At 42.2% G+C, this 13,960-nt stretch overlaps 1 protein-coding gene across 4 annotated transcripts in view; it reads right to left on the reverse strand.

The window, feature by feature from the left end:
- Nucleotides 1-13,960, reverse strand: part of PIK3AP1 (phosphoinositide-3-kinase adaptor protein 1) — a 108,862-nt gene that overhangs the window by 60,464 nt on the left and 34,438 nt on the right. The window contains exon 1 of one of the 4 annotated variants that reach the window (XM_087432353.1): nt 9,635-9,923. The exons of 2 other annotated variants lie outside the window; for them this stretch is intronic. In XM_087432353.1, the coding sequence (XP_087288479.1) occupies nt 9,635-9,806 (172 nt within the window). In that variant the 5' untranslated portion in view covers nt 9,807-9,923. Of the gene's footprint in view, nt 1-9,621; nt 9,924-13,960 lie in introns of those variants that run through there. One more of the 4 variants, XM_014785605.2, reaches the window with a different exon arrangement.

A 13,960-nucleotide genomic window follows, 5' to 3' on the forward strand; every position in this document is an offset into this window, starting at 1 on the left:
ACCACCACATCCTACTGGTATAACTGTGAGGCAAGGACCTCCAGGACCTGCTCGGGCCAAGGGAGGATATGCAGCTTAAAAGCCCCACAGCCTTGGACAGGGATCCCATCCTAGGGCCTGCCATCTGTGCTGAGAGCTGTCTACACACAGTCTCAGAGTGTGATGGGCAGTGAGGCATGTACTCCTGCTGCTCTTCCCCTCTCCGTGATTTCTCCCAAGACGCTCTGTTCCAGAAGGCCTGGCTGAGTGCAGCCAGGTTTCTGACCTCGTTTGTGCAACAAGAATCCAGGCAGAATTTAGTGCTAAGAGATGGCACAAAGGACCCTGGGAGTTCCAAGGGTAATACTGTTTCTCGCTAGGCATCAGAGCCATCAATCTCCTGGATCTCTCCTTTCCTTTCCAATCTGACTGACTCCTCTCTCACTCAGTACTAATTATCTCCCTGAAAAAACTAAGTGCAGTAGTCTCCTCCCCACCCTGCTCTCCAAGGCAAATTAACCGAAGGCTGCCATTTTCTCTGCCAGATCTGCCCTTCCCAACACCCTTTTCTCCTTGATCATTTATTTCTAAAACAGCCAGGGCCCATCCCCATGGACAGAGCTGTACACGCCACCCAACCAACCCCCACCCACCCACGGGAGCTTGTGAAGGAAGGAGCCAAAAAGATCAGCGATAATTAATATTCTTCTTAATAATTAGATAATATCACATCAAGCTTCAATTTTTTATTATTAGATGCCTAAACATCCCATTTTGGCATTTCTGACATTCTTGCTGGATGAGAAAATAATCCCATTGACTTAAAACATTCAATCAGTTACTTAAAACTGCAAGACGCTCCCAGAACTACTTATTGCTCCAGAATTGTTTCAACACTGTCCTGAGTGGCCGGGGTGGTGGGCACCAACTCTGGCCAAATACTCATTCTAATTTATTACACAGTATAATCTCCTTGGGATAGATGCACAGTACAATCTACCATTGCTTCAAAAAAGAAAAGCCTCTTCATTTCTCCCAAATTACATACCCATTCATCTGCTGGCCGAAGAGTCAAAGCTCTAGTAAATATAGTTAAGAAAGTAATAGAGAAAATATAAATAAGCCTAATGAGAAAGAGATGACAAAGATACAGAGAATAATTTTTAGAAACACACTGATATGAAAACTCTATGCTAGGAATTTTGAAATTTTCAATACAATTTTGATAAAAAAATAAATTACCAAAATTGTCTCAAAATATGTAGAAAATCTGACTAAATCAACAATCATGGGAAAAAATTTCCTCAGTTTACAAATAAAATTTAGAATACAAACTACACACCACACCTTGCATTGAATTTTAAATTATAGTTACAACCATGTTCTTCATAATATTCAATTTTCCTATCCAGGAAAATTCCATTTCTATAGGTATTATGTCTCCTACTAAAGTTTAAAAAACAATAAAGGGTAGTCTTATTTTACATTAAATTTATAAAAAGTAAAACAGAGCAACTAAATATAATAGATAGCCCCAAAATCAAGCTTCATTCTCATAAAAACTTAATATGTAATAAAGAAAGTATTAAAAATCAGTACAGGATAAAGAAAAGGGTTGGTGAGAAGGATGACTCACCAGATGGTGCTGGAAAAACTTAGCTATTTAGGGTGGGGGTAGAGGGACAGAGGGACTATTTAGATTATTCCTAATTCTCATATACTCCAAAATAAAATTTAGATGGATTATAGATTGAAATTAAAAATAAAATAAAACAAATTTTGAAAACTAAAAAGGTGAAAATTTTATCATTGGTTTGGGAAAAGATTTGTTAATCTTAAACAACCAAAGAAATATAATCCAAACAAGCACTAGAGTTGATGACATGAATTAAAATTTTAGTAAACAACTTTTAAAAACCTAAAAATTAAATTGTAATGCTTATAGCAGCATTAGTCATAATAGCCAAAAGGTGGAAATAACCCAAATGTCCATCAAGTGATGAGTGGTTAGACAAAATGTGGTATATTATTTAGACATAAAAAGGAATAAAATATTGATACATGCTACAACATAGATGAACACTGGAAACATTATGCTGCATAAAAGAAGCCAGTCACAAAAGACCACATATGATTCCAAATATATGAAATATCCAGAATAGGCAAATTTATAGAGACAGAAAGTAGATTAGTGGTTGCCTAGGGCTGGGGGCCTTAGGAGGGGTGGTGACAGCTAAAGGGTATGAGGTTTCTTTTAGAGATGATGAAGATATTCTAGAATTAATTGTGGTGATAGTTGCCCAAGCCTGTGAATACACCAAAAAAATCATTGAACTGTACACTTTAGATGGGTGAATTGTATGTTACATGAATTATATCTCAATAAAACTGTTACCAAAAAATCCAACGGCAAAGCACAAACTGATTTCAAACTAAAACTTTGAAATAAACATGCCAAAGGGTTAATTTCCTTAATATATGAAAAGGTCATAGAAATTTCTTTTAAAACACCCAAAGCCCAATAAGTAGATAATTCACAAAGAAATAAATACAAATTACCTCCCCATCCAAAAAAATAAAATATCATGTATTATCACTAATCATCATGGAAATGCAAATAAAAATAACATATTGCTATTTTACATTTTCAAATTAGGAAATGTTTGAAGGTGAGGTAGGACAGATACTTTCATTTGATGCTGAGAAAAGTATCACCTGGTACCTTTCTGGAAAGCCATGTGTCCATATACAGAGAAAGAGAAAGTCTTTAAAATGTTCATACCTTTGGCCATATAATTCTACTTTTAGAAATCTCTCTTAAGGAGGAAAATAAATGTTTGAAATGTACAAAGATAATTAACTAAGCTAAATCATTCTTTGCATCAGGGAAAAACAGAAAATAATCTGACGAAAAAATATTTTTTTCAAAGAGTTTTAAGTAAAAGCTTATGAATTATGTTAAGCAAAAAAGCAGGATATAAAATCATATATCTTATTGTGTAGGATATCAATTATATAAAGAAAATTGCATTTAAAAAGGTCAGAAGAAAATGTGTGGTGGGACTGTGCGTGGCTCTTCTCTCTCTCCCTCTTTTCTTCCTTCCTTCCAATCTTTCACAAATTTTCATATTTTCCACAATGAGAAAGCACTTGATAACGGAGGTGGGGTGAAGAAAAAAGCAGCAACTGAATCTTTGGCTATGCATTTCACCAGCCTGACATAAATGAGAGTGAGCCCAACAGTGTAGCACTTGGGAGACGTTCCCCAGGGTTCAGATGGGCCACGTACACAATCCCTTCCAGTAGTTCTGTTCATTTAGTCATCTGAAATGAATCAGCTGCCCACGTCTAACTTGTTTCAGGAAGTCAGGCAGGACGCCATTCATTGCGCAGGGTGATTCTGGTGGCGCTGAGTGACAGCACCATTGACACATCGGCCTCTTCCACAGGGCGCTACAGACCGGGCCAGGTCCAACCACTTCAGCAGATTCAAAGTTTCCTTTGAAGGAAATGCCGACTCAGACAGAGCACCACTAAAACCCACCTGACAGAGTGAGACGGTCCCAAACTTTGCTACTTGAAGATGTAGACCCCGCTCAACCCCTCCCCATCTTGAAGACAATACCACCTTCGCTGTCCTGAGACTCAAATAATAAATGTTTCAAAAAAGGTACTCTGAAAACCCCGAGGATGCTCTGCAAAGTAAAGTATTATTAAGACACCAATCGTATCCTCCCTGCTTTAAAATTTAACAATATCCTCTCAGCTTTTATGAGGTCTAGAGAAGCTCTGGAGAACTTTTTATATAAAAAGACTTTCTCGGTGCCTCCGGCTCCCCAAAGTCTCATCTATAAAGGACCTATGCGGCAAATACTCCTTGAATTCAGTGGCAGGAAGTCTGTCTCTTCAGAGAACTTGCCTGCTTTCTCTTATTAGACAATAAGAACAAGCTAACATGGTGTGTTTCACCTTTTGCCCTTGCTGCCAGGTAGCTCAGCGAAAGTTTTGGTTCTTAACCACTGTCACACTCTCATCCAGGTCCTTGGTCTTGCCCGTTTCTCTTTTCTATATTGTGTTTAATTTTTGAGGCTGCTTTGAATACTTTGGGGATTTAGGCAGGATGTGAATCAATGTATCTTAAACTGGTGTCTGCCAAAAGTCCTCAGATATAGTCCTTATGAGAATTTGTGCATGGGCTTTTCATTCAGATGATAATGCCTTTAAAATAGGATGCAAAAACATTCCAGATTATCTGGATGACTATGTTATAATTGGGTCCTGCCACAGGACTGTGGTGCCTGCGTTTGTGTGTGTGTGTGTGTGTGTGTGCACGCGCGGGCTTGCAATCATTCTGCAGCAAGGTCATGCTATGCTGAATGTCAGGGGCTAATGAGGAAAGAAGAGAGGGGGCAGGATGATACGTAAATGAGGCATCTGTGCCAAGCGAACACAGGAAGGTTTCCCTGTACAACCACTTCATGGAGAGAAATGTGGTGGGAGATCCACATCCCAGCATGACCCAGGGGGCTGTAGCCCCCTCGACAGAATCAGTGAGCCCCACAGCCTCGTGCCATGTCCATGAAACTGCTTCAGTAAACCAGCATCGTCTACGACAAAACAAATGTCACCAGTTTGCCTTTTATTTGTTTTATACCTATTTGTGTCTTATTCCCTGGTTTTGCTTTCAGAGTTGGGAAAGAGCAATAAGCATAAGGAGGTGAATATGTTTATACGTATTTAAACAACATCAAAATAATCTGTCAATACTAAAGGTTCATAATTTTTTTTCCCTTAGAAGGGAGACTATTGAATATTTAGGTCTAAAAACACGTACGAGGGCCGGCCCTGTGGCTTGGTGGTTAAGTGCGCGCGCTGCGATGCTGGTGGCCCGGGTTCGGATCCCGGGTGCGCATCGAGGCACCACTTCTCCGTTCATCCTGAGGCCGAGTCCCGCATACAGCAACTAGAAGGATGTGCAGCTACGACATACAAATATCCACTGGGGCTTTGGGGGGAAAAAATAAAATAAATAAAATCTTAAAAAAAAAAAATAAATAAATAAATAAAATAAAAAAATAAAAACACGTACGAATTTTAAATGAAATGAGTATATGTATGCACTTGGACCCACAGCAAGCCACATGGAGCAGCTCTCGCTGGCTAAGACGGCTGATGACAGACTCCTTAGTATTACTAATAATGATAAGGATAAAAGTTATCATTTATTGAATATCGTGGTGACTGCTTAATAGTCTTAATCTCATTTAATTCTCACAACAACCCTGCGATAGGAAACAATGTCCTATCCCCCTTTTATAGATGGAAGTACTGTGCCTGAAGGATTGAAGTAACCTGGCCAAGGTCATGCAGCAAGGAAGTAAGGGGCAGAGTGGAAATTCACCCCCAGGTGTGTGCCCTGCCTCCTTTGTGGATGTGGTCCAGGGCAGGAAGCAGCGTCACTTGCTATTCCTGGTCTGGGGTTGTGACTGCAGCTCATGAGACATGACGTGGGCGCTTGCTCATCAATGCCTGGTGGTGCTGCCTTGTTCTAAGCAATGCCGCCTTGGATAGGTACGCTCTGACCCGCCACCAGGGCCAACAGGCACATTCCAAAGATGGGGAACAGGTGAACAGACACTGAACACCAAGTGAACCAGCCAGGGTCCCACGTGCTCAAGGGGCCTCTGACCTAAGGCTACACTCTCTTACTTTCTAAATAAGTTGTCAGACCACAGCGCTTACTGCCTCTTCCCTGCACATCGTCTGAAACTACAGTTTTTTGACAGCCTATGGGAGGGGTAGGGTAAAGAGGGCCGGAGAATGGTGTTTGCTGATCTTGGAGGGTTTCTTTCAGAGGATACAAGCTAACTCCTCTTATAAGGTAATGCTAAGCTTTGGGAAAAGTATAAACAAGGATTGTTCTTAAAAACAACCACAACTGCCATTGATGAGTATTTAGTATATGCCAGGAACCATGCAAAATGCTTAACATATATGATTCCATTTTATCACAACTAAGAGATTAGTATGATTCTGCCCATTTCACAGATGAGAAAACTAGCACGGAAATTTACAGAAATTTAAGTTAAGTTGTCCAAGCCACACAGCGCATGCTGTATGGAAATTTGACCCCCAAACCCATGCTTTCAAGCATTCGGATAGCATTTCCCACACTGTGAACAATGTAACCTGGTGAACAGGAAACCATTCCCAAGTGTACGGCAAACATTCAGCGACGCTGAGCCACCCAGTAAGAAAGCAGCCCCCTTTCCATTCTTTCAGTCCCACTTACATCAAGAAGAAAGGCTCGGTTTGGTAAGAGGATGCCTTGCATGTCTCTTTAACACGCTTATCTCCTTTGCACCCCAGAGAGAACAAGGCCTTAACCCTCAGGCTTCTTCTATAGGTACGAGGATCTAGTAGAATTTAATACCACTGCTTGGTTTTTATTGCCTTTATTTTTATAGTTACCTTCTTTTTATATTAAGAGATACTTGGTTTTCATTTATAGTGGCAAAGTTTCCTTTCAAAAGACATTTACTTAAATAAAAAAATATGAATTGACTTAAAGAAAATATTGTTAACAGTACCATAGAAAAGTTTTGGAAATAGTGGTGATGGCTGCACAACATTGTGAATGTCATTAACGTCACTGAATTGTATACTTAAAATTGGTTAAAATGGCAAATATTATGTTATATATATTTTGCCATAATTTTAAAAAATTGATAATATAATATACCCCCAAAAAACCATTGAATTTTACAATTTAAATGGGTAAACTGCGTGGCATATGAATTATAGCTCAATGAAGCTGTTAAAAAAGATAAACCAAAAACCATGTTGATGATTCTCAAATGACTGAAGTTTGAGAAAAGCTGAATTATGCTATTTGGCTTCAGTTTTGTTAAGCTAAGTTTATTAGTGATTTTTAAAATAAGCTAAAGTGAGGGTGGGAAAGGAGAAAGAAGACCTACAACATAAACATGTTGAATTATTTTCTCCAAGTTTTGGATGACAAGGAAAAAGGAAGTGAATAGAGAAGGAAATCAAAGAGATAAATTTCAACTGAAAATTAGGAGCTTTCCGCTAATCTAGCTAAAAACGGCATGAAACAAAAATGGTCTTTGGGGCTAGTCAGGACCATGTGCGTCTCTCGGCTAGAATGAAGTAGGAGGAGACCATAAATTTGTGTCCAAGATTTCCAGTGTGGCCGATAAAAGAAAGAGTGAAGATGATTCAAAGATTTCTTGGAAGAATGCAGAAATAGCCAAGTAACCTAGGTAGTGGGGTCCATGAAAGAAAGGGGCCATGTTCCCTCTGCATTTGTATCCTGGGTCGGGGACCCAAATTTAACCATCACACAGATGGGGCAGGAATATAGAGAGTTTCTTGAGGTCTGGAGAAACTTCTGGAGGCTCAGGATGAAATTTCTCAGCTATTATGATTCTTATCCATCCCACCTAAGACACGACGATGAAACTGTAAAACAACTATTTCTCAAAGACCAACATAAAATTTTCTGAAGCCTGAGCTTCCTAATCACCCAGCAAGTATCTACTAAACATGTACAACATGGGTCCCAGGGGGGATCCTCTATAGTCTTGGCCTTAAGGAGCTTACAATTGAACTGGGAAGATGAGGCTCCGTGGAAAAAAACTGAGACGACTATGTGATACCTTACCAGCAAACAGTAACCTGTGTGATGAGACCGTAAATATAACTAAATGAAATGAGTTAAGTTTCTAAGTGTCTATAAAAGTGCTGGCACATGAAAAATATAACAGAAGCTTAGCGAAGTTGAGGAAAACTTCCTGAAGGATGAAGATGACCAGTTAACTTACTGTAATAAGTCAAATAGCGTTTGGATGCTGAGATCACCCTTCTGTGAAAATGTCATATTTCCATTTAGTTAATAAAATAATTTATAACTCATTTCTTTACTCCTTCAACAAATATTCACTGCCTATCAATGAATAACAAATAGTCTAAGCCTATGCTAGGCCCCCCAAGAAATGTAAGGGTGAGAACGCTGCTGTCCTTGCTGATGGTGGGGGGACCACACAGGAGAGAAACAGCTTCTCTCCAACTTCCAGAGACAAATGAGAACAGGAATAACTTCAAAACAAAACAGCACGAAGGATAAGCAGGGATTTATAAAACACAGTTTATGGCCACCAGAGGATCAAAGAAGGAAGGACATCCCCAAAGAAGTGACAAGTAGGGCCTTGAAAGGCACAGAGAATGCTGACATAGGGGTGGGAAGGATTTTCCAGGCAGAGATAAAGGTATGATTAAGGGCACAAAGGTATGAGAGCAAATGATGTGTTTGGGCTACACAAAGCAATGTGGGGGCACCCTCTATGGGGAGAGGGAGGGGAGCCTGGTGTCAGAGAGGACCCTGAATGCCATTCAAGGAGTTTGGTCCATATATTGAAAACCTGTCAGCAAACAGTATTCATGAGAAAAGGAAATTCTGTAAAAGACAGATTGAAAGTGTAGTTTTATTTTTCTAAGAGTTGAAGAATTTTCTTTGCTTGTTTTTGAAATCACTCCAGGCACACAAACAGAATATATCAGCTCTTTTGTAAATCTTAGTTAGAATTGAGAAGGGGAGCGGCTGACCACCCATCACACCCTGGGCAAGCAGTGCTTTCAAGTATATAAAATAACATACACTAGTGGCTAACAAAGTGTTACCAAGCCAACATCCTGCTCTATCCGCTTTCATGAACAAATAAGATGCTATAATTAACCTGATGTTTGAAAGTGTACCACAAGCATGGTTCACAAAATGCTTAGAAAAATGATTCTTAAGTAGACTAAACATTTCTCCTATGTATCTTGTTTACAATTTCTATTAGCTTAGGAAATCAGTGTCATGGCTATTATTGTGTCCTTAGAAAGCACAAGGGGAGACCTCAGACTTGACCTTGTCCCCAAATTCCAAACGTGTGGATACAAATGAAGGAGCTTTTGCTCTACTGCAAATGCATGTGAGCTCATGGGGGGAGGTGAGAAGCTTACAATGGTGGGACTCAGATCTTGAGTTTCAATACCCCTCACCTCCCCCCATCTTCCTGGCAAACATCAAGACTGCTTTTTCATTTTAGTCATCACCCATGGGTCTTTCTTCCCCCTTGTTCACCCACCTTGGTTAAGGGGTATTGAATTTCCCGTCCAACTAACCCCTTTCATTCAAAAAGCTCCCAACACAGTGACAAGCATACCCAACCCACAAGTCACCAGCTACCCCCAAAGTCACATATAGTCAACAATCAGAATGATGTTAAGAGGGTCAGTAGAATGCCAGACTGTTACCCACCACATGTCTTACTGGCATTAAAGTCAGGGGAGGGAGGAGGTGACAATTATTTAGTGGTGTTAGTGTGAGTTCATTAAAATAACATCATTGTCCTTGTCACCTTCATCATCATCTTCATGATGCCAAAAAAGTGAGGTAGAATCCTGTGGACATATCCCCAACTCCGACTTAAAATAAATTCATGGTGGCCACTCTGCCTCCCAGGAAACAAGGAGAAAGAAAGGAGGAAGGAAGAATGAATCCACTCCTCCCACAAGCCCATACTGACATCCTGAGGCAGTCAGTGCTGCTGACTTTCCCAACACAGGCTGGCTCACCTTCACAACCAACCTGCTTTGCCATCCAGGTGTTCTGTGCCAGCTGCAGATTCCTGAGGCTGCCTGGTTTCACTACACATCGGTGGATTTGCAGTGCTGGGTAGAGGGTTCTGGGCCAAGAATCTACTGTCCATCAACCCCAGTCTTTTACAGCTCACAAAGACAAGGAACCGTCTCTCCTTCATTCACCAAGTAATTCCCCTGGCCCTCCTCAAGGTACTTAAAGTCCAGGATAAGGGAGTATGGTCAGAGAAGAGGAGATCTCGGGCCTCTGAGACCTTTATCCAGCCTCCACCTAGTTGCTCTAAATGAACTGTTCAAAGTATTCGCTTTGTTTTGTTTTAAAGCAAAGGATGATGGTTCTTCCCTTCCCCTCCCCAACTCACCCTACCTGCTCTTCAGCTTGAACAAAAATAGCCCCACAGCTGAGGCTGTCATGACAACCAATGAGACAGGGAGCTCACCCTTGTCCCTGAATGATAAAATCTGCCTGCAGCCCTCCCGCCCTCCAACCCTCTTCCAAGTTCAACCTTCAGGAAACTTTCCTGAGTACTAGAGCCAAGTTGCTCCATTCTCATACAAGAAGCCCAGGGTTATTTGGAGTTCTCAAACCACCCAGCACTTCAGAACTTTTTAATTTGTTCCCTCCAGTGTCCCCAGGCATGTGTGACAGATATGACTATCTCCATTTTGCAGATGGAAAACTGGAAGCATGGGGACGTGAACCAACTGGCCCTAGGTCATTAGCTGCTGGTTCAGTGGTAGAACCACATTTAGAACTCAAGGTCCTGTCTCCTATCCAGTTCTCAGACTGAAGGAATAGCTGCTCTCAGGAAACACGACCCCGATAGGGAAATAATTCTCCTGGATTAGCTGCTTCCTGGCCACAGACTGAAGATCCCTCAAACAGTCTCTGGGATAAATCTGGGAAGGGCTGGGGGAAAATCTGCCGTCCCACCATGAGGAACAGGCTCCATGGAAACCCACCTCTATCCTGGACCAGAATCTCGGGAGCTGCTCCAACCAAGCACAGCTGTGCTGGCCAAGTTTATCAAGATCCTTAAGAAGCACCATACCTGCATTCCAACAGCCACCACCGGGGAGCAAGCCCTCCACCAGGGCTCTCAGGGCTGGAGGCCCGCAGGCCCCTGTTTCATCGTTCAGGAAACCCCAGTGTTGCTAACCAAGCAGGAGATACCACAGCCCCCGTAAAGGCTTCCTCTTTCTTCAACTCTTTCCGACACTTATAAATGTGCTTCCTCTCTCTCTATGTAAATTTTGTTCAAAAGGCAAGACACAGGCTTGTAATGAGGCCATTAATAATTAGTCCTTAAACAGGCTCTTCTTGGTTTCCTGGTTCAGGAATCAATTCTAATCTAACAGACACTGATGTCTGGATTTACTGGTGTGAAGAAGGACAAATGGGCTTTGTTCAGGGCAGGCTACGAAAATGCAATTTATTTTCACCCAGCCAAGAACTGAGAGGCCAGAGGCAATTCTCAACAACGGAACTGAGCTTAGGAAATTGTGAAGAAAACTCTTTCCTTTTGTGTCTCTACCACTCAATCTACCACTCTGCCTAGAACATAGTCAAACTTCCAGGAAAAGCTGAGATGGTGTTTGCGCGGCCCCACTTTTGCTGACCGTTAGCATTCTAACCAGCTGAAACTATGAAACTGGACTGGTCAGTTTCACTTTCCATTTTTAGGAAAGGTAACTTTCTCTCACTCCTCACTCTGAAATGCTGTATCTGGCTTTGCAGTATGGTCAAGGTGGGGTGGGGGCGTGATTCTCCACGGTGATGGGCTTAAAAAAAGTACAAAACAACAAGATGGCACTCAACATTCTGCTTAAATAACTATGGGTCAAAATAAAAACTCCTTTAACCCAGGAGCTGCTGATTACCCACAATAATTAAAACCTGGGCTACTAAGGACAAGGCTCTAAAGATATTGTATAATATTTCCTAGCAACATAAATGCAGCTACTGAGGGGTTCTGGAAGAGTGCAGTCAACAAAGACATAGAAGGCGTGGGTTCAAGTCCCACCTCTGCCATTTACTGGGTAATCGTGAATTTTCTAAGCTTCAATTTCCCCCCCTTTAAAATTAGAATATTTATACCTGTCTGGTCTGCTGCACAGGCTTGTTGGGATTAAATGATAAACACACAGAAGCCCTTTGAAATCTGAAAAGTACTAGACAAAGTTAAGTATTTGATATTTTTGTTATCATTCATTTACCGAGTGAGAATTCCTACGAAATGATTCTCCATGTAGAAGTGGGCAGGAGTGTACCCCTGCATCTCGTAGTCCAGAGCAAGACAATCAAATGTGACGCAGGAAGTGAGCGTCAGGTGGCCCGGGGATGCTCCAGGTAGCTACAGAGACAGGAAACAGCAGAGATCCAGCTACTCCCAGGCAGGAGCAGCGAGCCATGATTCTCCACAACAAAACAGGCGTCCTGTACCCACCAGATCTCCCAGTGAGGTTGTTCTCACTGTGACAGCCAATGGGGATTTTTAAAGTGGGAACCAAGCTGCTTTGGGCTCAGAGTTTCTGTTGCAGTGGAGGTCTGCGCTTCCCGGGGAATGGTCCCACTCTCTTAGAACAGGCAGCCTGGCAAGGGGCAGTATAGCAGAGCAGTAAGCACAAGGGCTCTGCTTGCATTCAAACCCCAACTCTGCCACTTATCTGCCATTTACCTCTCTTTGCCTCAGTTTGCCCATCCCATGTGCAAATGGAGATAATAATACCACCTACCTCAAACAACAGTTTAAGTATTGAATGAGTTGATTCATATACAACACTTAACAGAATACCTGACAGAGAGTAAACACTGAAGAGTCATTAGCAATTAGTGCTGTTTATCTGTTGACCAACCTGTTCTTCCACTAGACTGTGATTTCTTTGAGGGCAGATTCCCTGACATTCATCTTTGGATCCCCAGAGCCTAGAACATAGTGAGAAATCAATAACTGCTTCTTGTGTGAATGAATGAATCGATGAATGAGATAAGGCCAACCACCTAAGTTACCAGCAGTGGGGAAATAATACAACACAGAGAGGACCACCGTAAAGCTTCATGCCTTGAGGCTTTTAGTGTGGAATCTAGAGAGAAACAGGAAACTGTCTAACTGCTCCCCAAATTTATGCAACCAGGCTGCCCTGAAAATTTGGCATGGTACACACTGTGTTAGTCCAGGTCTTCTGAGAAGCAAACACTAAAATGGGATTAAACATGCAAGGATTTTATTAGGGAAAGGGCCTGCGGCAGAAAATGGGGAGGGAAGCTGGGAGAACCATCAAATGGTCTGAGCCCGAATGAAGAAGAGGCAGAAGGAAGGATGGGTGGAAGTGTCCTAGATCACTGAGTGGTCTAAGGAAAGTTCTGCAGCCTGTCAGGGAGTCCTTGAACCACTGGAGGAGTCCGGCGTCTTCCACGAGCCAGCCTGCTGTAGTACCCTGCCAAGCTCAGTCATCGGCTGGGAGCAGCCCATGGAAAGCAGGGCCTCAGTCAAATGCCACAGTGGATTCAGAGCCCTGCCTGAGGCCCTTGGTCGATTCCATTCCCAGCAGCTGGAGTTCTGCCAGGTGCACTCTCATGGCGGCCACATACACGTCCTTAAGAGCATGGACTTGGGGTCCAGACAATCTAGGTCGAATTGACAATGGACAATTGATAGCTGACCAATCTAGGTAAATCCCAGCTCTTACCACCTGGTTACCTTAGGCAAGTTACTCAACCTCTCAAAGCCTCATTTTCCTTATTTGTAAAATGGACATTATAATTCCAACCTCTCAGGATTGTGATTATTGAACACTGTGCCTGACACATAGTAAGTGCTCAATAAAAGGCACCTGCCCTTTCCCTGACCATTACTGTTATTAGAAGTGAAGTACTTCCATTAGCAATTAGAACAAGAGAATAGCCCCCACCGTGGCATACCTGTATTTGAGTTTTACAAGTCTACCCCAGGGACATGGGACACAAGCCTAGAGCCACGGTTTGGCAGTATCAGAATTCAAACAACCAAACCAGTTTGTCTACAAATGAAAGGTCACAGGGAGTTTCCTAGTTTGGCTATTTCCTGGTGGGAGGCCAAGGTGGGTTGTATTGTACCCGAGTCCATCTACAGCCACGACCCCTCTCCTCTCTTTGACTTGCTGTGGTTCTTCAGCACTGTCCTCAGCCTAGCCCTGCCATCTGTCTGCCCTTCAAGGAAAGCGTGGTCAGCACACCTCCACGCCAAGAACAGGACAATTCCTGGGCTCTGAGAGACACAACTGCTACACTGCACATGTTCTGAGCACCTTGCTGGCCTTTGTCTCTGAGACCTTA

The sequence above is a fragment of the Ceratotherium simum genome, chromosome 6 (assembly GCF_057802395.1).
Source record: "Ceratotherium simum simum isolate JZ-2026a chromosome 6, ASM5780239v1, whole genome shotgun sequence".
Taxonomy (NCBI): domain Eukaryota; kingdom Metazoa; phylum Chordata; class Mammalia; order Perissodactyla; family Rhinocerotidae; genus Ceratotherium; species Ceratotherium simum.